The 26,803-nt window shown below is 37.2% G+C and overlaps 1 protein-coding gene across 1 annotated transcript in view; it reads right to left on the bottom strand.

Annotated features, from left to right (window-relative positions):
- Positions 1-26,803, bottom strand: part of ADAM9 (ADAM metallopeptidase domain 9) — a 133,040-nt gene that overhangs the window by 48,955 nt on the left and 57,282 nt on the right. The window contains exons 12-15 of the mRNA XM_066380389.1: positions 22,205-22,376; positions 14,969-15,061; positions 13,693-13,888; positions 6,957-7,062 (exon numbers count right to left, since the gene is read on the bottom strand). Of these exons, the coding sequence (XP_066236486.1) occupies positions 6,957-7,062; positions 13,693-13,888; positions 14,969-15,061; positions 22,205-22,376 (567 nt within the window). The remainder of the gene's footprint in view (positions 1-6,956; positions 7,063-13,692; positions 13,889-14,968; positions 15,062-22,204; positions 22,377-26,803) is intronic.

Here is a 26,803-nt window from a genome sequence, read left to right as displayed (position 1 = left end):
GAGTGCAAAAGTATTCTTTTCATTACTTAAAGGTAACCACCATTGATAAAACCACCACAGAAGCACATGATTTAAAAAAGCAACAGAGGAAAGATGTATGGAATACAACCAAATAAAAACAAAAGATAGAAAAATGAAAGAGAAGGATCAAACAAGACACAAAACTAACAGAAAGCAATCTATGGCCCTGGCTGGTTGGCTCAGTGGTAGAGCGTCGGCCTGGCATGCAGAAGTCCCGGGTTCGATTCCCGGCCAGGGCACACAGGAGAAGCGCCCATCTGCTCCTCCACCCCTTTTCCTCTCCTTCCTCTCTGTCTCTCTCTTCCCTTCCCACAGCCTAGGCTCCATTGGAGCAAAGATGGCCCAGGCTCTGGGGATGGATTCTTGGCCTCTGCCCCAGGCACTAGAGTGGCTCTGGTCACAACAGAGCGATGCCCCGGAGGGGCAGAGCATCGCCCCTGGTGGGCAGAGCGTCGCCCCTGGTGGGCGTGCCAGGTAGATCTCGGTTGGGCGCATGCGGGATCTGACTTTCTCTTCCCGTTTCCAGCTTCAGAAATATACAAAAAAAAAAAAAAAAAAGGAAAGCAATCTATAAAATGGCAATAGGGAACTCACAAGTGTCAATAATTACACTAAATGTAAATGGATTAAACTCACCAATAAAAAGGCACAGAGTAGCAGAATGGATTAAAAAAGAAAATCCAACTGTATGCTGCCTACAGGAAACTCATCTAAGTAACAAGGATAAAAACAAATTCAAAGTGAAAGGCTGGAAAACAATACTCCAAGCAAATAACATCCAAGAAAAAGCAGGCATAGCAATACTCATATCTGATAATGCTGACTACAAGACAGCAAATGTACTCAGAGACAAAAATGGCCATTTCATAATGGCTAAGGGGACACTGAATCAAGAAGACATAACAATTCTTAATATATATGCAACAAACCAAGGAGGACCAAAATATATCAGACAGCTACTTATTGACCTTAAAACAAAAACTGACAAAAATACAATCATACGTGGAGACATCAATACACCGCTGACGGCTCTAGATCGGTCATCCAAACAGAAAATCAACCAAGATATAGTGACCTTAAAAAAAACACTAGAGCACCTGGATATGATAGACATCTACAGGACATTTCATCCCAAAGTGACTGAGTATACATTTTTCTCTAGTGTACATGGATCATTCTCAAGAATTGACCATATGTTGGGCCACAAAAACAACATCATCAAATTCAGAAAAATCAAAGTTGTACCAAGCATATTTTCTGATCATAAAGCCTCGAAAATAGAATTCAACTGCTAAAAAGAGGAAAAAAATTCCACAAAAATGTGGAAACTAAACAACATACTTTTACAAAATGAATGGGTCAAAGAAGAAATAAGTGCAGAGATCAAAAGATATATACAGACAAATGAAAATGACAATACAACATATCAGAATCTATGGGATGCAGCAAAAGCAGTGATAAGAGGGAAGTTCATATCACTTCAGGCATATATGAACAAACAAGAGAGAGCCCAAGTGAACCACTTAAATTCACACCTTAAGGAACTAGAAAAAGAAGAACAAGGACAACCCAAAACCAGCCGAAGAAAGGAGATAATAAAAATCAGAGCAGAAATAAATGAAATAGAGAACAGAAAAACTATAGAAAAAATTAATAGAACAAGGAGCTCGTTCTTTGAAAAGATCAACAAAATTGACAAACCCTTGGCAAGACTTACCAAGGAAAAAAGAGAAAGAACTCATATAAACAAAATCCAAAATGAAAGAGGAGAAATCACCGCGGACACTGTAGATATATAAGAATTATTATAGAATACTATGAAAAACTCTATGCCACTAAATTCAACAACCTAGAAGAAATGGATAAATTCCTAGAAAAATACAACCTTCCTAGACTAAGTCAAGAAGAAGCAGAAAGCCTAAACAGACCTATTAGTAGAGAAGAAATAGAAAAAACCATTAAAAACCTCCCCAAAAATAAAAGTCCAAGCCCAGACGGCTATACCAGCGAATTTTATCAAACATTCAAAGAAGACTTGGTTCCTATTCTACTGAAAATCTTCCAAAAAATTGAAGAAGCAATACTTCCAAACGCATTTTATGAGGCCAACATAACCCTCATACCAAAACCAGGCAAGGATGGCACAAAAAAAGAAAACTAAAGACCAATATGTCTAATGAATACAGATGCTAAAATACTAAACAAAATACTAGCAAATCGAATACAACAACATATTAGAAAAATAATACATCATGATCAAGTGGGATTCATCCCAGAATCTCAAGGATGGTTCAACATACGTAAAACGGTTAACGTAATACACCATATCAACAAAAAAAAGAACAAAAATCACATGATCTTATCAATAGACGCACAAAAGGCTTTTGATAAAATACAACACAATTTTATGTTTAAGACTCTCAACAAAATGGGTATAGAAGGAAAATATCTCAACAAGATAAAGGCCATATATGATAAACCATCAGCTAACATCATATTATATGGCATAAAACTGAAGGCTTTTCCCCTTAAATCAGGTATAAGACAGGGTTGTCCACTCTCTCCACTCTTATTTAATGTGGTACTAGAGGTTCAAGCCAGAGCAATCAGACAAGACAAAGAAATAAAAGGCATCCATGTCAGAAAAGAAGAAGTAAAGGTATCACTTTTTGCCGATGATATGATCCTATACATCGAAAACTCCGAAGAATCCACAAAAAGACTACTAGAAACAATAAGCTAATACAGTAAGGTCGCAGGATACAAAATTAACATTCAGAAGTCAATAGCCTTTCTATATGCCAACAATGAAACATTTGGAAACGAACTCAAAAGAATAATCCCCTTCACGATTGCAACAAAAAAATAAAATACCTAGGAATAAACATAACAAAGAATGTAAAGGACTTATATAATGAAAACTATAAACCATTGTTAAGGGAAATCGAAAAAGATATAATGAGATGGAAGAATATTCCTTGTTCTTGGTTAGGAAGAATAAATATAATCAAGATGGCCATATTACCCAAAGCAATATACAAATTTAATGCAATTCCCATCAAAATTCCAATGACATTTTTTAAAGAAATGGAGCAAAAAATCATCAGATTTATATGGAACTATAAAAAACACCGAATAGCCAAAGCAATCCTAAAGAAAAAGAATGAAGCTGGGAGCATTACAATACCTGACTTCAAACTATATTATAGGGCCACGATGATCAAAACAGCATGGTATTGGCAGAAAAATAGACAGACCAATGGAACAGAATAGAAAACCCAGAAATAATACCACATATATATAGTCAAATAATTTTTGATAAAGGGGCCAACAACACACAATGGAGAAAAGAAAGCCTCTTCAATAAATGGTGCTGGGAAAACTGGAAAACTGGAAAGCCACATGCAAAAGAATGAAACTGGACTACATTTTGTCCCCCTGTACGAAAATTACCTCAAAATGGATCAAAGATCTAAACATAAGACCTGAAACAATTAAGTACATAGAAGAAAAAAGACATAGGTACTAAACTCATGGACCTGGGTTTTAAAGAGCATTTTATGAATTTGACTCCAAAGGCAAGAGAAGTGAAGGCAAAAAGTAATGAATGGGACCACATCAGACTAAGAAGTTTTTGCTCAGCAAGAGAAACTGGTAACAAAATAAACAGACAACCAACTAAATGGGAAATGATATTTTCAAACAACAGCTCAGATGAGGGCCTAATATCCAAAATATACAAAGAAATCATAAAACTCAACAACAAACAATCCAATAAAAAAATGGGAAGAGGACATGAACAGACACTTCTCCCAGGAAGAAATACAAATGGCCAACAGATATATGAAAAGATGCTCATCTTCTTTAGTTATTAGAGAAATGCAAATCAAAACTACAATGAGATACTACCTCACACCTGTTAGATTAGCTATTATTAACAAGACAGGTAATAGCAAATGTTGGAGAGGCTGTGGAGAAAAAGGAACCCTCATACATTGTTGGTGGGAATGTAAAGTATTAGTACAACCATTATGGAAGAAAGTATGGTGGTTCCTCAAAAAACTGAAAATAGAACTACCTCATGACCCAGCAATCCCTCTACTGGGTATATACCCAAAAAACTCAGAAACATTGATACGTAAAGACACATGCAGCCCCATGTTCATTGCAGCATTGTTCACAGTGGCCAGGACATGGAAACAACCAAAAAGCCCATCAATAGATGACTGGATAAAGAAGATGTGGCACATATACACTATAGAATACTACTCAGCCGTAAGAAATGATGACATCGGATCATTTACAGCAAAATGGTGGGATCTTGATAACATTATGCGAAGTGAAATAAGTAAATCAGAAAAAACCAGGAACTGCATTATTCCATACGTAGGTGGGACATAAAAATGACACTAAGAGACATTGATAAGAGTGTGGTGGTTACGGGGGGAGGTTGGAGAAGGAGAGGGAAAGGAGGAGGGGGAGGGGCACAAAGAAAACTAGATAGAAGGTGACAGAGGACAATCTGACTTTGGGTGATAGGTATGCAACATAATTGAACGACAAGAAAACCTGGACATGTTACATGTTATCTTTGAATATATGTATCCTGATTTATTGATGTCGCCCCATTAAAAAAATAAAATTAAATTTAAAAAAAATAAAAAAATTTAAAAAAAAAAGAAAGTATCTACAAAGAGTCTTAAAACCATTCCCCATATTCTTTGACTGAGAAAAATCTATGGCAATATTCAGAGAAACAAACATAGCCTTGTTTAAAATAGAAAATTACTGGAAAAACATAAATTTCTAACATAAGGAAGTAGTTAAAAGAAGCTAAGTACATCCTATAAATGCTCTTAATATAGTGAAAAGTGAATACATCAATTTATAAGACAGTATAAATCAAAGTATCTCTGGATGGCAGGCCCATAAGTGATCACTTTCTTTACATTTTTCTAGATTTTATACATTATCTATAATGAAGATGATTGTAGACAGTGAAGATGATAAAAATGATGAATCCTACAATGAATTCTTCTTAATACTAACATCCATCAATTCATACAGTATTCAAAACAACACTTAGAAAGAGGTACCATTATTAGCCCCATTTTACAGGAGAAAAAAAGGAGATATGCAACTGAAACAACTTATCCAGTCTAGAGATCTTAGTGGTTAAAGCAGGATGCAAACTCAGAGTCCAACTTCAAATGTGTATTCCTAATGACTACACTACATTATCCTTAATAGATATCCTATAAAACAATTATAAAATATTTTCAAATCAGCTATCCAGTAATTTATAAGTTTTATAAGTATGATTTCTGTATTTTCATCAGCATATTCATGAAAAAATAGAAACAGAACCAGGCTAAAGAGAAGGACAAGGAATATCTAGCAAACTGTAAATCTGCATTAATCCACTTATCCCAAGGTTTTGTGTTTTTTTTTAAGATTTTTTATTCATTATAGAGAGGGGAGAGAGAGAGAGAAGGGGGGAGGAGCAGGAAGCATCAACTCCCATATGTGCTTTGACCAGGCAAGCCCAGGGCTTTGAACCAGCAACCTCAGCGTTTCCAGGTTGACGCTTTATCCACTGCACCACCACAGGTCAGGCATCCCAAGGTTTTTTCATTCAGTCAGTTACACTAATTCTCCACCCGTTAGCAGTTATATAAAATATTTCCAGGGTAATATACTATATATAAATTTATTAAGAATAATCATTTGACTTCACCAGAAAAACAGTGCTTTCTAAATGCAAGAGAATTTATATCTACAACTACTTTTGAGACTATACAAGATATAGTCAAAACAGCTATGTTCATTACCCCTTTTGAAAAACTTTCTTGCTTTCTCACTGTCCTCAATCCACTGTTACAAAGTCTCAAGAAAAGTATTAAGAGGGATATCTGAGGAAGTGTTCCTTAGAAAAGTCATACTTGAACTGAGATCTGAACAGGAGAGGAGAGAGTGCCCATCAGAAAGAACAGCATATGTCGAGGCCCTGTGGCAGAAAGCAGGCCAGTATAGCCAAAGCAGGGTAGAGAAATACGACCTACAAATAAACACATTAAAGGAGCACCCAGAAACATATAAAAAATACTAGAAGAACATTCCACACAAAAGCCAAGAAAAAGGTTTCTTCAAGAAAGAGAAAATGACCAACATAGTTGAATGCCACTGAAAGGTCAAGTAAACCTAAAAATGTCTGTTGGATTTAGTGACACAGAGGTCACTATAATTTCTTCTTAGTAAGCATTGTTTTGCTACTGCTGCTTAGCTTAACTGGCAGTGGAGGTGGTGGAGTGAGGAGAGGTTCACGGTGTTATAGAATTATTCCAATTATGTAAGATGACTGTGTGTGTGTGTTAATACACAGAAACAAAAAAAAAGGAAATTCACTGAAATTAGTGAACAGTATGGTTTGAGATTATGGATGACTATTTTCTCATTTATAATTTTTAATATTATTATTTTTATATAAGTAAATGTTATAGAAAAGGGTTTTAATTTATCACTTTTAAATTATAGAACTAGGAGGAAATACTGAAATACAAACTTAATTCTGTACCTTTATGGATTCAGCAGCATAACTTTTTAGTGAAAGAAGGAAGGAGGAAGAGTATTTATTTGAGGTTCTTACTATAGAACATAGGTAAACAGAGTAAGTCTAAAAACCTTTAGATTTTAACAGGTAATGTCATAAGGGATGATTTATTTTACCGGTTCTATTCAGAGTCTCTCTGAAACTTTGTGTTGCAAAGTTGTTAAGTTTGAAAAGTTAGGCACTGAAGGAGGAGAGAGTCGGCAGTGACAAGGAGTTATAAAAAATACTGAAGATGACTGGTGTTACAATCTGTCACATTCCTCTATAACCTCAATCTGTCACATTCCTCTGTAACCTCAATCTGTCACATTCCTTTATAACTTACCCAGTGGCACACTTCTTGTATTCATTGCCAGAGAAACCACAATTGCCAAATCTGTCACCTTTAGAATTCACATCAATGAAACAATCTCTTGGGGCAGCCTTGGCTTCTGTAATATTAAAAATTTCTTTTTAATATTATGGCAACTTAATTCAGAAATAAAAGTATTCTCTATGACAGACCATATACCTAGATGAACTGCCTCAATATCTTTTAAAAGGTTTCAAGTTTTACAGATAAAGCATTTTTGTTCCACATTTTATACTTAACAACCAAATGTAAAAATAAAACTTATATTGTCTTAAACATTAGCCAAAAGGCCCTAAAAGGGGTGTCATTAAACAAAATGAAACTATAAATAAATTAAAACCCATAGACAATGTGGGTAGCATTTTCAGCATAGTCATTGTCACTGCTCTCAAACACATACCCACTGCACTTCTGGTTCAACCTGGTGGGGAAGAATTGATGAAAGTATTGCCAGCTATTATAATTTTTTTTTATTTCTCATACATGGATGTTAATTTATGTATTCTTAGTAAGTAAATAGACTGACAAACAGCCATGATAGTTGATAAAGTATCGATTCATTCTTGCTTTCTTCTATTTTATATATGTATCACTTAATGTTTAATTTTTTCTGCTTAATTATATATTCCTAAAAATAATTTTTTAAAAAATATTTTAAGCCAGTACTTTTATTTAATATAGGAAATCCACTTGCCTACCATATACATCTAGTATTCTGTTGTTTAGTTTAAAAGAGAATGGATATGGGTGAAAGGACATGGACTGAAAAAGAAGCAAAGTATCAAGTAATATGAAACGTGAGTACAGAACACTGGCATGAGATTAATGGCCGCAGGGCAATACCCAGGCAAAGCTCTTTTACAGAATGGAAATAGCTATAAAAATTTCAGATAATTTCCAAAGAAAATAATTACTGTGCTTCCTTTAGTTCTAGACCTTTTTGCAGGCCTCTATAATCTATAACATCTTTGTTAAATAAGAGTATTCACTTCATTAAGATGCCTATCTGAAATTACTTTTTTAGTCTGGAATAACCTGCCTATTCCTGTAAAATATATAAATCAGAGGTTGGCAGATCTCAACTACTCTTGCCCGTAGCCTGACTAACATAAATAAGTTCCATTTAATTCTTAGTCTTCTGTTCTCCTGTTTCTCTTATCCACCATAAGGTAAGGACACAACAGAAACTAAAGAGAGCAAAAGTCTGATCAAAAACAACTACTCAAGCTTTGAAGAAATAAATCCAGCATTTGTGCCAAACACCCGTGAGTGTGTGAGACTGGCTGACTGCTGCTGATTATCCACAGACAAAGGGGTGGGGGTGAGGGGGGAACTCGGGTATTCAAATTCCCAGCTCAGTGACTGTGTTAACCTGAAAGCTATGTGTGACCTGAACAAGACCCTTATCTCTTGTAGTAATAAAGCTGAGATTGCTAAATACCAAACCCAGAATCTCATTCTCCAACAGGCTGGATTACAACCCAAAATGAACTCCCAGTCTCATGGGGTGTCTAGTGCTAAGCTAAGGGCAGCAATTGTGAAAGAATGAGATCCTGAAAGTTGGAATGAGGAGGTGTGGGAAGGCGCTGATGAAGCTGGGGACTCTGAGCTGCTCATTTCTGATAAATTTCCTTTGTCAGGGAAGCAGCCTCTCCACCCCAGTCTAAAAGGATTAAGAGTGCCTGAGGGAATTATAGTGGCATTCCTAGGAAATTGCCACGCAAGACAATGGTGAGTGGCCTGGGGACTCATCCCTCACACCCTTTTTGCTTCTAGACCCCTAACTAGACTCAAATTGCAGCAGACTCCTACGTGTTACATAATAAATGTGGCCCATAAGAAGGTGTGCTACACACCAATTGAACAACTTGGATTTTCAAATTTTACACACAAAAATCTGGAGAATATGTGGGAGAATGAATGGGGGATAGTTAAGGGCAAAAGAAACAAAGATGAATCAAGTGAAATGTATTGATATGAGCAGAGATTCTGCATTTAATTGTTGTAGCAAGGGGAGTTAGGGCTTTAACAGTTTGTGTGGTTGGTTGGCTAAAACATGAACCAGACGGCAGCCCACAGTAAGCAAGTTGGAAATATTGGACCTGCCATGATTAAATATAGAAAAGAGATCCATGAATTTACCGAGATTGAAATGCAAGAGTGGATCTTCCTTTTAAAACCTACTCACTTGCTCTGACAGGAACCAGGAGATACATCTTTCACCATGATGAGAAATAAATTTGTCAGGGAAGCCCCAGCATGCCTAAATAGCTCTGTGATCACTCTTCTCTGTAGGCCACTTCAGGTTGGAAACAACAGTCTCTCAGCTGGGACACTCACATACAATGGAAGTAAATGACGCCCAGTGGCAGGGGCCCAGTGCAAAGGCACTTAACTGCAAAGGCAAGGAGAACACACTGACCACAACAGGGAGCAAAGTCAAAGTCTGACTTGCACAGACCTATGGCATTGGTTAAGGTAATCATGATGTTTCGAGATGTGAAAAATAGAAAACCTACTGCTAAATTTTTGCTAGATCTATAGAAGCAGAAAAGTTCTAGGTCAAGTGAACAAAGGTCTAACATGAAGCAAAATAACTGAGTCATGAGCCCTCAATCAATTCCCAGACTTGAGTCATATTACAGATCCAGACCTCTAAAATAAAAGAGAAGACCCTAACTGCCAGAATTTTCTATTGTTAATCTTTCTCTCATCATACCCCAACAGGACTTATGGCCTTTCACTTGTACAACTGTACACTGTGGAAAAGGAGATAATCAGACTATTCAGGTATTACACTAGACACTGGTTCTGAATTGACACTAATTCCAGGAGACCCAATTATAATCTATCAGCGTAAGGACTTATGGAGGTAGGTGATCAATGGAGTTCTACTTCAGGTCTGCCTCACAGTGCGGCCAGTGGGTCCCCAAACACATCCTGTGGTTGTTTCCCTGGTTCCAGAATGGATAATTGGAATAGACAGAAAAGCAGCTAACAGAATCCCCACATTGGTTCCCTGACCCATGGAATGAGAGCTATTCTGATGGGAAAGGCCAAGTGGAAGCCACTAGAAATGCCTCTACAGAGGAAAATAGTAAATTAAAGATAATACCACAATTCTTGAAAGAGTGCTGAGATAATCAACATCAAGGATATGAAAGATGCAGGGTGGTGTCACCACATTCCAACTCAATTCGCCTACTGGGCCTGTGCAAAAGACAGATGGAACTTGCAAAATGATAGCAGATTATCACAAGCTTTGCCAAGGGTGACTGTAATTACACCTGCTGTGGGAATTTTGCTAGAAGACCAGCAATACACTTTCACTGTCCCTCTCTCAGGGATATAGTGACTCTCCAGCCCAATATCATAATTTAGTTTACAGAAATTTTAACCAGCTTTCCCTTCTATAAGATTTCACAAGATATCCCTTCAAGGGAAAAACACATGAAGATACTTATATCCCATCTGAACACTCACCATAAGGTGACCTCAGCAGAGATTTTAATAATCAAGTGGGTACTGGTCAACCTCCTTACCCAGTCACCCTTGTCATCGCCCACTGGGGTCATGAGCAATGGGCCATGGTGACAGGGAAGGAGGTTATACATATGCTCAGCAACATAAACTTCCACTCACCAAAGCCAGCCTGGCTACAGCCACTGCTGAGTGCCTAATCTGCCAGCAGCAGAGACCAGCACTAACTCCTCAATATGGCACCATCACTCTGGGTGATCAGCCAGCCACCTGGTGGTTGTTTATTGAAGTGGACTCTTTCCATCATGGCAGAAGTTTTTGTTCTTACTAGAATGAACGCGAGAATGGTCTGGATAAGAACTGCCCTCCCTGCATGCAACGCTTTTGCCAAAACTACTCTCTATGATTGATAAAATGTCTTATCGACCATCATAGTGTTTCACACAGATTTGCTTTTCATCAAAGAACTCACTTCACAGAAAATTAAGTGTGACAATGAGCCTGTGTTTGTGGAATTCACTGGTCTTACCATATTCCCCACCATCTTAATGTGGCTGGTGTGATGGGATGGTGACACAGCCCTTGGAAGACTCAGTTACAATGTCAACTAGGTGGCCACAGGTTGCAGGAAGGGCACGGTTCTCCAGAACGCTGTGCACGCTCTGAATCAGCATCCAGTATAGGGTTGTTTCTCCCACAGCCAGGAGTCATGGGCCCAGGAATCAAGGGGTGGAAGTGGAACCCCATACTATTTCCTCTCCTAAACCACTAGCAAAATTTTTGCTTTCAGTTCCCAAGACCTTACACTCGGCTGGTCTAGAGAACTGAGTTTCAAAGGGAAGAATGCTTCCAACAGGCACCACAACAATGACTCCACTGACTAGAAGTTAAGACCACCACACAGCCATTTTAGAATCCTCATGCCTCTAAATGAACAAGCAAGAAGGGAGTCAGTGTTGGGGGCTGGGGTGATTGATTCTGACTACCAAGAGGAAACTGGACTACTATTCCACAAGGGAGGTAAGAAAGAGTGCAACAGATATAAGAGATCCCTTAAGGTGTTTTCTAGTATTACCATTCCCTATCATTACAGTCAATGGAAACTATAACAACTCAAATCAGGCAGGACTACTAATAGCCAGAGCCTTCAGGAATGAAGTTTTGGGTCACCCCACCATGACCAGCTGAGATGCTTGCTGAAGTCAAAGAGTATATGGACTGGATAATGAAGATTATGTACATTATATGTAATATTATACAATTATATATATCCTCCTATTGGTCTGTTTCTCTGCATACAGAGGACAACCAATAAGACTAAAGAGAATCAGGAGACTCCTAGTTGACTTCTTCAAACAGGCTGAAATTAGCAGAATACTGACACCTCTAAATCACCTCAAGATATCACCAGGCCACTAGTGAACAATTTGCAGTTCAATTAGTAGTAAAAAAAACACACACACACAAAAAAAACTAAACCCAGAGAGAGAGAAAGAAATTATCTCAAAAAACAACAAAAAAAGCAAGAGAACAATTTTACCACCTTACTACAGAGCTCAGCTGTGAATAGCATTAATATGACTGATATACAGTCTTCAGTTATACTGTGTGTATATTTTTTCCACAAAAACCAGGAATTCTCTGACATCAGCTGGTGTTTTGACAATTCTACACGATTCTGACACTATCTTCCAGGAGATAATGTCAGATTTTACAGGTTAAGGGGCTCAGTCACTCCACAAGACGACCCACCCTGACCCCGCCTCTGACTTCAGACACTAGTTGCAAGTCCAGAGTGTCACCTATGTTTCTGACCAAGAGGCTCTAGATCAGAGGTTCCCACAACCCCTTCCTTGGTTTCAGTTGCTAGAGTGGCTCATAGAACTTAGATAACCTTTTTGCTTACTAAATTACTGGATAACTATAAAAGGGTCTAACTCAGGAATAACCAGATAGAGTAGAAAAGGCAAGGGGAAAGGGCACAGAGCACCCACGCCCTCCACAGTGTGACACTCTCCCTGCATAGCCACATGTTCACCAAACAGGAAGCTCCAAACCCATCCTTTGGGGGTTTTACGGAGGCTTTAGGATGTAGATTAAATCACTGGCCATTCATCATTAACTTAATCTCCAGTCCCTCCGCCTTCCTGGACATAGAAATTTCAATCCTCTAATCACAAGGTTGGTTCCCCAGGCAACCAATCCCCATCCTTAGGTTAGGTTAGGCCTTCCAAAAGTCACCTCAGTGACATAAACAAAAGTCATTTTTATGGTTCTCTTCACTTAGAAAATTCCAAGAGTTTTAGAAGCTCCCAGCCAGAAGTACACAAAGACTAAATATATTTCTTACTATAAATCAAAATATCACAACAATCACCACTGCTATAAGTAAAGTTATAATTAACCCATACTAAAAGGATGGAGAATGAACATTAAGCACAAGTATGACAAGAGTTGACAAGGGTCGAGAAAAGAGACTGAATTCTCATCTTCCATAGTGAGAAATTATTACAGTAGTTGATGACTAGCATGAAAAAAAGCAAAGAGCAGCATTACCAAGAGAGTCTCTAAAGATCTGAAGAAAGTAAAGAAAATAATCAGTTAGAAAAGGTCAAAGTGGTTGCCTCAAAGGATGGAGATATAATGGGCAAGTGTACTTTATTTTCACATAAAACCTTATAAATAATTTGGATCTTTATGTGTAAATATAACTTTAATAAAAATGAAAACTTTAAAAAGAGAATCAGAAAAAGTTTTAAAACATCCTAGATACCTATCAGTAATAGAACAGATTACATTTACAGAATACGATATTCTAATACACTATAAGCTAAATGTAGCAATACATATAGATCCCAAAAGTATTTTAAGTGAACAATGAAAATAGCAGACCCTATGTATATCCCCATACTATTTACATAAATTTATTAAAACTAAAATGTGGTAGTATATATGTGTGTGTGTGTATATATATACACATATACACAAGTATATATTGTTTATATGTTTAGAATAAAGGCAAGATAGGGAGTAAAAACAAAAATCGCCAATTCGATTTGGACATATCAAATTCATGACCATGATGACAGCCTACAGAGGAGATAGGAGGGAAATATGACAGGAGAGGAAATCAGAAAATTTCAATTGAGCAATAATTTTTATTTCCATCTTTAACGAAAACTAAAGCAAAAAAAAAAAAATTAAATCAATTATAAATAAAATGTCTTACTTGAGCCAAAGATGACTTGACATTGAGCATCATAATACTGGCACATGCCATTGTAGCAATAGGCTTTGTTATTCTGGCAAGGATACCCATCCTGAATAAAAACATCTGGCTGGCAGAACTGAGAAGAACCATTGCAATATTCTGGAACATCACATTCATTGGTTTTCCCTCGACATAATGTACCTCCTGGAAGAAACTAGGGTAATAAGATTCAAATGAAATAGGAATATCAGGACAATTCCCCAAAATTAATCAGATTTAAAACCACAGTATGTGTGTCTGTGTGTATATTCTACAACAACAAATGCTTAAATGACCCAATAGAAAAATAAATAGGTCAATAATAAGCAATTCATAAAAGTCAAAAAATGTAGAAAATGAAAAAACATAATTTCACTGATAATCTAAACAAATATAAATTTTTTTAAAAAGTAGTATGAATGGAAGAAAGTCCACCGTATCTTATTAAAAATACATCTAGGAAAAATATGGGTATCTGTTTTTACCCACTTATTCCCCACACACACACACTCACAGTCACAGTTATACAGGAAAAAGTAAACAAATTAATAACCTATCTGAGGATGGTTAAAATGATGATCTTTTATGGTCTGCTTTCTATACTTTGGTATTGTTGAGTTTTTAAAGATTTCTTTTTTTTTTAACTTTTACTTTATTTTTATTTGTTTTATTTTTTCTTTTTACAGAGACAGAGAGAGAGTCAGAGAGAGGGATAGATAGGGACAGACAGACAGGAACGGAGACAGATGAGAAGCATCAATCATCAGTTTTTCGTTGTGACACCTTAGTTGTTCATTGATTGCTTTCTCATATGTGCCTTGACCGCGGGACTTTAGCAGACCGAGTAACCCCTTGCTCAAGCCAGGGACCTTGGGTCCAAGCTGGTGAGCTTTGTTTTTGCTCAAGCCAGATGAGCCCGCGCTCAAGCTGGCAACCTTGGGGTCTCGAACCTGGATCCTCCGCATCCCTGTCCAACGCTCTATCCACTGCGCCACTGCCTAGTCAGGCAGTATTGTTGAGTTTTTAATAAAATACATAGATTACTCTTAAAATCAGAAAAAATTCTCTAGAAAAAAATAAAATCTTATGGACTATTTGTTGTTAAAGAATAAGATGCAGAATTGCAAACAAGTGAATAAAATTTTTCATTAATCATGTAATAAAAATAGGGCTTTCTTACAGATCAGAAAAAACAAATTTTGATATATACATATTTTTCTTTTTAATTTTTTTTTAATAGAGAGGAACTTCTTACCAAACAGTCTTTACAACAGTCTCCATATGCACATTCAGCAGATGATTTAAGCTTACAAGTACTTCCTTCACAACAAGGGTCCAATTCACATTCCTGTGAACAGAAAATAAAGAAATGAGTTATTGTCATCAATATTCATTAATAAAATTTTTAGACCTAAAATCTACTTCTTTCTACCTAGCTATAGCAGTTAATCTCTGGGAACAGTAATTAATACTTCTGGATTGGTCAGTGACTACCTACAACTATTTAGGTCTCAACATATATCAAAGGACTGAAATCATAGAAAGCATGTGTCTTAGTCTGCTGATACTTCCAGAACAAGATACCATAGATGATGGCTTAAGCAAAAAAAAAAAATTTATTACATCACAGCTCTGAAATCTAGGCGAGAAGTCTAGGATCAAAGTATCAGCCAGTTCAGTTTCTGGCGAGAACTCTCTTCCTGGCTTGCAGATAGCTGCCTTCTTGCTGTGTTCTTAAAAGGCCTTTTTTCAGTGTGTGTTCAGAAAGAGAGAGCAAGGGAGCTTTCTAGAATCTTTTCTTTTTTTTTTTTGTTTTTTTGTTTTTTTGTTTTTTTCATTTTTCTGAAGCTGGAAACAGGGAGAGACAGTCAGACAGACTCCCGCATGCGCCCGACCGGGATCCACCCAGCACGCCCACCAGGGGGCGATGCTCTGCCCACCAGGGGGCGATGCTCTGCCCATCCTGGGCGTCGCCATGTTGCGACCAGAGCCACTCTAGCGCCTGGGGCAGAGGCCAAGGAGCCATCCCCAGCGCCCGGGCCATCCTTGCTCCAATGGAGCCTCGGCTGCGGGAGGGGAAGAGAGAGACAGAGAGGAAAGCGCGGCGGAGGGGTGGAGAAGCAAATGGGCGCCTCTCCCGTGTGCCCTGGCTGGGAATCGAACCCGGGTCCTCCGCACGCTAGGCCGACGCTCTACCGCTGAGCCAACCAGCCAGGGCCTAGAATCTTTTCTTATAAGGACACCAGTCCAATCACATCAGGGCCTTAACCCTAAGACCTCACTTAATCTTAATGACTTTCCTAGAGCCCTCACCTGAAAACTACAGCCACAATGGGGTTAGGGATTCAAAGGCATCTGGGAGTAACACATTCAGTCCATAACAGCATATTTAATGATCACAGGAAATTGAGCATCCGTGAAGGCAACTTTCACTTCATGATCGGGGTCTGACTTCTCTGCTGAGTGGGTCTTCATCCTATGTGGACATTCTTTTTATCTTTCTTGGCTTCTCTCACCCTACTTTGGGCCAAAATGGCTCCTATTCACACAACTTCCCACCCACAGAGATACCTATTCTCCTGTGTTCTAATTAATATCTTCAAATCTGAATTGCTTGGAAAAAAAAAAGGAAAAGTGGGAAAGGGAGAAAAGAAGATACGGGAATGGAAGAGAAGAGGAATGGAAGAAAAAATAGCTTTCTTATTTCTACTTAAAATAAAATGTTACCTTTGGACAAAAACTGAGTAAAATATATATATGAAACTCTTTTTTTTTTTTTTTTTTTTTTGAAGCTGGAAATGGGGAGAGACAGACAGACTCCCACATGCGCCCGACCGGGATCCACCCGGCATGCCCACCAGGGGGCGACACTCTGCCCACCAGGGGGCGATGCTCTGCCCCTCTGGGGCGTCGCTCTGCCACGACCAGAGCCACTCTAGCGCCTGGGGCAGCGGCCAAGAAGCCATCCCCAGCGCCTGGGCCATCTTTGCTCCAATGGAGCCTTGGCTGGGGGAGGGGAAGAGAGAGAGAGAGAGGAAGAAGGGGGGGTGGAGAAGCAAATGGGCGCTTCTCCTATGTGCCCTGGCCGGGAATCGAACCCGGGTCCCCCGTACACCAGGCCGACGCTCTACCGCTGAGCCAACCGGCCAGGGCCTATATGAAACTCTTTGTACTATTTTTGCAGCTTCCTGCAAGTTTATAATTTCTTCATAATAAAAATTAAAACATAAATGAACTATAACCTATACCTTGCACCATACAAAAGAACTAAGTCAGATGAATTATAGACCTATATGTAAGCTTATCGTTAAATGTAAAAAATGTTTGCAACCTTATATTAGGCAAAGGTTTCTTAAATATGACACAGAAAAATACAAATTGATAAAATAAGCTTTATCAAAATAAAAGAACTTCTACTCTTCAAAAGACACTGTAAAGGTAATCAAAAGACAAGCTACACACTGGGAGAATATATTTACAAACCATATATCTGATAAAGGACTTATATCCAGAATACAAGTATTATCCAAACTCAATATGAGAAAACAGTACAATTTTTTAAATGGGAAAGAGTTTAACTGACATGTCACCACATGACAAATAAGCACATGAAAACATGTTCAAAGTCACTAGTCCTTAAGAAAATGCGAATTAAAACTTCAATGAAGCACCACTTCACACCTAACAGCTAACACTGAAAAGACTGACCATGAAGTGGTGGCAACCATGCAAAATACAGTAATTAGAACTTTTGTACACAGACAGTAGGGATGTAAAATGGTACAACCACTTCAGAGAACAGTTTTAAAGTTTCTTTTTCTTTTTTAGAAAATAAATTTAAGAGGCTGACATTAATCAACAAGAGTACATAGATTTTGGGTAAACATCTCCACATCATTTGAACAGTCAATATGTTGTATACCCATCACCCAAAGTCAAATCATCCTCCACCAAAAGTTAACTATCCACTTATTATACAAGACAATTGTTTTACTTTAGGTATTTACCCAAGAGAAATGAAAATATAAGTTCATATAAAGATTTGTAGGTGAATGTTCAAGCAGCTTTATGTGTGATAGCAAAATACTGGAAACAGCCCAAATATACATCAAGAGATGAATTAACAATCTACAGTATATCCACACTACTCAATGACAACAATAAAAATAAATGAACTACTGATAGTAGCAACATGAGTGAATCTCAAATAATTATGCTGAGTGAAGGAAGCTGGACAAAAAAGAGTTATTCCACTTCTATGAAATTCTAGGAAATGCACACTAATATGTAATGACTGAAAACAGATCTCTAAGGAGAATGGGGGAACAAGAAGGGACAGGAAGAAGGGATTACCAAGGGCCATGAGGAACTTTTTGGGATGATCATATGTTCACTATCTTGACAGTAACAGTTTCACATATATATATAGTATGTCAGAACTTATCAACTTGTATGCTTTAAGCATGTGCAGTTTATTTCTGACCAGGTCTTCAATTACCTATTTCTTACCCTTTGCTTTTTCTTGACCAAACTTTAATAAGGCTTCTTTCTTTCATACAAATCCCTGAACTCTGCTTGTCCCCCACCAACACACACACACACAAACAAAAGTGAAAAGTGCATGTCCTTATCAGCTTCTCCTGGAAATGAGCTGGCCACAGCACCACACTTTCCTCTCAGGCCTCACTGGTTATTTCCTCTTGCTTCTCAGCTTCCCCTTCAAAGATTCTGCTTTTCTCTGCTTGCCCCCAACTTTACCCTATAAAAAGAAAAACTTTTTTCTTTTTGATTCTGCGACACTTCCAGATTTCTGAGATCAGTGTCATCTCTCTATTACAATAGTCTTTCTTCTGAACATAGCCTTTCCTTATCTAAGTCCTAATTTATAGTTTTTTAACATTGTATTGAATTATACTTCAATAAAGCTGTTAAGTCTTTTCCAAACACGCAGTAAGACAAACAGATGGCATCATAAAAAAAAAATAGAGAATCAGGAAATAAACTGGTACTGAAATTTTGATTATGATAAAACTACTATTTTAAATGGTTTTGCAACAACTAACCATTACTGGATAGAAGTCCATTTTCCAGCTCAGTCCATATGATCCCCTCATTTAAAGAGCTAAAATTTTTAATTAAAAAATGCTATTAGAAATTATAAAGAGGCTATGATGATAATCTTCAAACAGGAATACTACAAGTCTGGTCAAAATACAAAATATTCAATACAAAGTATTGAGAAAAATAATGAGAAATTTGCCTTCATTAAAAATTTAAATTTCAATATAATAAAAAATATATCAAGAAAAAAAGCTAAGTAACACCGTGAACCCTAATGTAAACTACAGACTTTGGGTGATAATGATGTATTGATGTAGAGCCATCAATTGTAACAAATGTAGCATTGTGCTGCAGAACATGAACTATGGCATAAGTTGTACATGTGTGAGGATAGGCAGTACATGGGAATTCTTGGTACTTTCCATTCAAGTTTGCTTTGGCCCTAAAACTGCTCTAAGAGATAAAGTTGATTAATTTTTAAAAAGCTAAATGGTAAGCTACAGACTGAGAAGAAATATTAGAACATATTCAACATATACTTTGCCCATTATATAAGAGCTGCTAAAAATAGATTTAAAAGAATCAACAACCCGGCATAAAAACTGATGAGGGATATAAAACAATATTCATAGAAGAAAATTATGCATGTGGTCTATAAGCATATGAAAAGTGATAAAGACTAAATGGAACTTTAAGCAAACATAATTAGTTGGAAGGCTGTATGGAAGGAGCTAAGGCTTACGGAAGTTTTCACACTGTATGTAATCCTGAGAACCCTAGAAGAAGAACTCGATGGTTATAATAAAGCTCTATGGTTCTAACTTCCTTTTCCTTCTATAAATATCCCTCATCCAGGCATGCAGGCCAGAGTATGCATGAGGCTTGCCATGTCTGCATGTACTGGGTTGCAACCCTTTCTTCTTCCCAAATAAATCCTTTTTGGTGATGAAACACCTATAAGACATAATTTTTCAGTCGACAAATGATATAAAGTAAAACAATATCTTCTTTATTTTTCACCCATCAAAATTAAGAAAACATTTATTATCCTGTGCTGGCAAGACTATGGGGGGCACTGAATGCTATAATATACTATTGGTAGAAATGCAAATTGACACAGCCTTTTGTATAAAATTTGGCAGCCTCTAATAAAATTTAAAATGAAATACATTCAATTCAGTAATTCTACCTTTATGTAATCACCTTAGAGAAACACACACACATATATATATATACAAGACATGTGTAAGGATGTACTATTTGCAACAGAAAAATACTAATTACAGTAAGTGTCCATTAATGACCGTACAATGAAATAAATCATATCAGATCCTAATACTGGAATACTAATGAGCAGATTAAAAGATTGTCTATATAATAAAATGACATGGAAATATCTCCAAGATAAACTAATAGAAAAACAATGCTGCACATAACATATTAAGCCTGATTTCATTTATGTTAAAAATAAAATCCTAAAACAAATGCAACTCTTTATGAATGCACATATTATATATATGTATATAAATATATAAAATAATATCTGAAAAGAAACACACTAAGCTTACAAGAATGATTACCACTGAAGAAAGAAGTTAGAAAACTGATGGGGAAAACAGAGCTGTAAAAGGAGAATTCTTCTTATACTTACTATTTTAAACTTTTATACCAAGGGGGGGGAAGGCTGTGCTATTTAAGAAGCAGGGGGTATTTTTTTAAAGAGTGATTTTGTAGTGTGAAGGCTCAAGAAGCAAATATTGACTATTTTGATAAGTTTGATAGTGAACCGAAGAGTCAGGAGAAAACAACACACACAATATTTAAGGATAAAGAACTGAGAATGTCTGAAAGGAGAAGGGATTGTTCATCCTAACAGCATAATGCTAATTTAGAAATTAAACATACTGTATTAGGCCTCGTTTTCCTCATTTGAAAATAAGAGTATAAAAAATACCAATCTGTGAGGTTACTGTGAGGATTAGACCATGTAAAACATTGAGAAGTCAATGACATGCAGTAATGCGATGAAGGCCTGTCACAATTTCACCATAAAATACATATTGCCTTTCTAGGACAGGAGTCTTCTGGAAAAGCCAGGTGTAGTCAGGTAAGGAAGAAGAACTGTAGAAAATATTGGAAATATAATAAAGCTTACACACAAATAACAAATTTCTTTAAAATAGAATGCTAGACCTAGGAGGAAACAGCCTGAGTAGGCCATGCTGAGAGAATGGCTAAGATACAGAACAACAACAATAAAGATGAGCATGGGCCTATGGCAATAAGGGCGGGAAACAGCCTGAGTAGGCCATGCTGAGAGAATGGCTAAGATACAGAACAACAATAATAAAGATGAGCATGGGCCTATGGCAATAAGGGCGGGAAACAGCCTGAGTAGGCCATGCTGAGAGAATGGCTAAGATACAGAACAACAACAATAAAGATGAGCATGGGCCTATGGCAATAAGGGCGGGAAACAGCCTGAGTAGGCCATGCTGAGAGAATGGCTAAGATATAGAACAACAATAATAAAGATGAGCATGGGCCTATGGCAATAAGGGCGGAACAGGTGTGATCAAGCCACAGATCAGGAGGTAAACTAGAGGTTAAAAAAGGGAGAATGTGAATTTGAGGAGCAAGAACTTTGTTAATGAAGGACTCTGGAAAACACATCAGCTTCAATTTATTATTAAAATGAGTTCAACTGAATAAATATTTCTGCGCTGGCAGTGCAGAATGTGAAAGCTTACAAGTACAGAGCCAAGTAAAGACTGATTCATTCTTTAAAGTAAATAAATGACCCAATACCCATAACAGAAATGGAACACAACAGCAAAAACCTACAAGAGTAAACATGGCGCTTTCCTTGACATCAAACCTGCTGACACCTTAGTGATGTTCTGGGAAGGAGGAGGTGACCCATCCCAGGAACATATCCCCACCAGTAAAATGCCAATGCTCCTTTTGCCACTAAATTTTATTTTAGCTCCTATGCCAAAATTTCCCTAAGCAAGCTATTTTATTTTTTTAATTTGTTTAGAAAATTAAATTTAATGGGATGACACTAATCAATAAGAGCACATAAGTTTCAGGTTAACATTTCTATAGCATTTAAACTATTGATTGTGTTGTGTGCCCATCACCCAAAGTCAAATCATTTTCCGTCACCATATATCTGTCCCTCTTAACTCCTTTCCTCCCCAACTCCTCTCCCTGGTAACCACTTCACTTTTATCTGTGTCCATGAGTCTCATTTTTATATCCCACCTATGTGTGAAATCATATAGTTCTTAGCTTTTTCTGATTTATTTATTTCACTTGGCATAATGTTCTCTAGGTCTGTCCATGTTGTCGTAAATGGAAGCAAGCTATTTTATTTTTTGCAAACACTGAGGTAATTTAGCAAAGCAAAAGCAAAAATTAAACTGACCTTTGGAGTACCACAGTCACACTCTTCCCCTGGGTCAACCAGTTTATTACCACAGAAAGGAGCACTATAGGCTTCATCGGGCTTTGGAATATTAAGAAGGCAGTTTCCTCCTTTATTTAAAGTTAATTTCTCGAAGTCCTCTGCACTGCAACTGCTAAAGTTCCTGGAACCTCTGTAATAAACATCAAGAAAAAGAGCTTATGTCACAGTAATTATTCATTTTGAAAATTTAATTCATGTCTTCAACCAACAAGAAATGGGTATTTAAAACAGCAAAAATAACCTAATCAAAATAGAGCAAAATGAAAATTAATATGTATTATAAATAAACATGTAACATTATTGCAGTTGCTATATAATAATTACTACTTACAGGGGTCCCCAAACTTTTTACACAGGGGGCCAGTTCACTGTCCCTCAGATCGTTGGAGGGCCGCCACATACAGTGTTCCTCTCACTGACCACCAATGAAAGAGGTGCCCCTTCCGGAAGTGTGGCGGGGGCCGGATAAATGGCCTCAGGGGGCCGCATGCGGCCTGTGGGCCGTAGTTTGGGGACGCTTGGTTAGAAACTACTATACCTGCATGAAAATATCTTCCAAACAATCACACTGAAACACAGAATCATAAATTTCATCATCAGAAGAGACCTTAAAAAGTATCTGGTCTTATCCAGACCTAAGGTTTATTTACCTTCCATAGTAAAAGGTCTTCAAATATTTAAAGCTAGGTATATGTTTCCCCCATCTTTTTTTCACTCCATAGGATAATATTCACATGTTCATTCTCCTCACAATTACTAGGATGCACTATAGCAATCAAGCAGAATGCACAGTGCAGAATTTCAGCTGCAGTGTGAAGTTTCAATTCTTTTAGGATAAATCCCGAGAACAACAGTCAATACTCTGAAGGCTACAGGGGCTTCTAGAAACTTTCCAGATTGAGCTGTCTATGTCATATTTGAACAAATGCAATTTTGAAATGTTCTACATGTTGAAGGTTTTTTATTTATTGTTTTACTCAATAACTATAAAGTATTTCCACATAATCCCACTGGCTATTTTTACTTTTGAAGACTAATGGGAAACATACCTATATATACAACAAAAATCTTAAAAGAAATCCATGTCACATTAAAATTTTATCAGGGAAATGTGGTACCCTGAAAGAATCTCTTTTGTATCAATCTGAGCAATGGTACTAAAAGTAGCAATGAGACAAAAACAGTTGCATTATAGTTTCTGATAAAAACATCCCTATCAGTGTTGTCTTTGTACATCCCAGGAATCTGAAAAACAGATAAAACTCTGTCCCCTGGGGATACAGTTTACATTCTTCTTTGCTAACTGTCCCAAAATCTTCAGGGAAGTAGTCCTGGCTCTGGGCTTTTAGGAATGGAAAACAGTCTTCCTAGAACATTATGGTACTGTTAACTACTACCTGCCAAAAAGATCTTTGAATGTGGGATGTTAAAGGGCTTTAACAAACGAACTGGCAGAGAGGACACATGGATCAATTGTCTATTACAAAAGAATTAGCAAAGATAATATTTTGACTCATGCAGAAAGAAAAGGCACGGCACAAGATTTTTGACCATAACAAGAATACTTGTTTTCCATATTCTTCTTTTTCTTGCTACTCTCTGTTTAAGAATATTGTGAGGAGCCTGACCTGGTGGTGGCACAGTGGATAGAGCATCGGACTGGGATGCAGAGGACCCAGGTTCAAAACCCTGAGGTTACTAGCTTAAGCATGGGTTCATCTGGTTTGAGCAAGGCTCACCAGCTTGAGCCCAAGGTTGCTGGCTGAGCAAAGGGCTACTTGGTCTGCTGAAAACCCCCAGTCAAGGCACATATGAGAAAGCAATCAATGAACAACTAAGGTGCCGCAACTACGAGTTGATGCTTCTCATCTCTCTCCCTTCCTGTCTGTCTGTCCCTATCTGTCCCTCTGTCTCTGTCACAAAAAAAAAAAATATTGTGAAGAGTCCTTTTGTACAATGTCATTCATTCAACAAACAGGTGTTAAACATCTATTTTGTGCAAGCCACTCTGTTAAGGGATAAAACCGTAAACAAAGCAGACAAAAATTCCCACCCCTGTGAAGGTGACATTCTAGTGAGTGAGACTGTAAACTTAATAAGTAAATTTGGTGGTATATTAGAATGTAAGTGCCATTGGGGGAAAGGTGATGAGGTGAAAGGGATATGCAGAGGAAGAAACTATTACAATTTTTAAAAGAGCAGTCAGGACAGGCATTTCAAATATTGTGACAATTGAATCAAAACTGGCTATCTGGGGTAGTGAACATCACCGGGAGAAGGAAGAGCAAGTACAAAAACCCTAAGACAGACGTCCACCGGACATGCTGAAGGAAAAATAAAGAAGCCAGTAGGGTTGGAGTGGAGTGAGTCAGTGAAGGAATAAGTAATGTGAGATTCCATCAGCAAAGATGGAGACAGGCCATTGTAAGAAATTGGCTTTTTATTATGAGGGAAATATGGAGATTGGGAAAGAAAGAAGGGAGAGAATGACACAATGAGCAACTTGATCTGAAAAGGATCACCATGGTTACTATGTTGACCAGAAAGATCATGCAGGAGGCTCTTGCAGAAATCCACTTAACGGAGGGTTAAGTGGACAGCCCAGCATGATAACAGGGGAAGCAGTAAGAAATGTTTGGCTTCTTTATATGTTTTAAAGGAATAGTCATTATGAAGAAGAATGTGAGAAAATAGAAAACTTAAAGATGACTCAGATTTATGTCCTGAGCAGCTAAAAGGAAAAAGTTATTAACCAATATGGGGAAGACAGTGGGTAGAGCAAGTTTTAGGGAGTACAAATAGGAATTTGAGTCTAATAAACATCAAGTGGAAATGTCAGACTAGAGTAAGTACTAATTATTTGATAAACAAAGGTGACCTCAATTAGATGAAAGGTTTGTCATTGCTTTTATCTTCTATTGTGGTTAGTATAACTCCTGCTACAAAGTACATATTTAAGAATGTTTCCTATAAGAATATATTAATCAGCCAATAGCCACAGGAATTTTGAAGACGTGCATTCCTACACTGAGTCCCTAATTTTAATCGACATATATCCACCACTTCTAACCTAATGAAAGTGTCATAAGACTTCTAGATAAAAGATAAGTATACAAAGCCAATTTTATATTTATATAAAAAATCAGAAAAGGAATTTTAAAAGATATTTACAGTACCATCTAAAAATATAAAGCATAGAAATAACACAAAAGAAATTTAAATCTTTATAGAGAAAATAAGTATATTTTAATAAGAGGAATTAATGAGGAATTGAAGACTTCACACTGAAAATGTTAATTCTTCACCAAACTAATCTAGAGATTTCCTACAATATCAATCAAAACCCAATAAATTTCAGTGGAACTTGATAAGCTAATTCTAAAATTTACATAGAAAGCCATAAAGAGCCAAGATACTTTCCCCCCCCAATTTATTGGAGTGACACTGAGTAATAAGATTATATAGGTTTCAAGTGTACATTTCTATGATATATGATTTGCATATTGCATTGTGTGCCCACCACTCAAAGTCAAATCATCTTTCTTGACCCCTTTAATATCTCCCCACCCTCTTCCTTCTGGTAACCACCATACTGTCTAGACAAGTAGATCAAAGTAGGAGAACTTGCTTTATACAACCTATTATAAAGCTGTGGGATTTAGAAAAGTGCAGGGTTTTTTTTTAATTTTTATTAATTTTTAATTTATTGTGTTTACACAGATTCAAGTGTCCCACTGAATATAACTCCCTCACCCCCCACCCTTGTATCCCTTTGTATACCCTCTTTACCTCTCTATCCTTAACTCCTTCCCCCTTTCCCTCTAGGATTCGCTGTCCTGTTATCTGTATCTCTGTTATGTATATATAGTTTCACTAAATCCTTCACCTTCTCTGATCCCATTCCCTCATCCCCCTTCCCTCTTACTGCTGTCCTTCTGGTCCCTGTAACCCCTCCTCTGCCTCTATTCCGTTCCTCATTTCACTTTGTTCATTAGATTCCACGTATATGTGAGATCATATGATATTTTTCTTTCTCTGCCTGGCTTATTTCACTTAGCATAATAATCTCTAGGTCTATCCATGCTGTCATAAAAGGTAAGATTTCCTTCTTTTTCATAGCTGCGTAGTATTCCATTGTGTATATGTATCACAGCTTTTTAATCCACTCGTCCACTGACACTTGGGCTGTTTCCAGATCTTGGCTATTGTAAATAATGCTGCAATAAACATGGGGGTGCATATCTTCAAAAAGTGCTGTTTTAATGCAAATATAGACAAACAAACAAATGAAATAGAAGACCCCAGAAGCAAATACATATATTTAAAGAGATTTGATTCATGACTAAACTAAAAATTAAAAGTAGCAACGAAAAGAAAGTCTTTTTTAACAAATGGTGTCAGTTCAACAAAGTATTCATATTGGAAAAAACTTCACCTCTACCTTATACTATGCAAAAATGGTAATTTGACCATTACCAAATGATAATTTATGGACCTCAACATGAAAGTCAAAATAAAGAGTTGGAAAGAGACTATAAAAGAATAGTTCTGTGACAG

This window comes from Saccopteryx leptura, chromosome 4 (genome assembly GCF_036850995.1).
Source record: "Saccopteryx leptura isolate mSacLep1 chromosome 4, mSacLep1_pri_phased_curated, whole genome shotgun sequence".
NCBI classification, from domain to species: Eukaryota; Metazoa; Chordata; class Mammalia; order Chiroptera; family Emballonuridae; genus Saccopteryx; species Saccopteryx leptura.
Note: the sequence above shows the minus strand (reverse complement) of the source record. Positions and strands in the feature narration are given on the sequence as shown.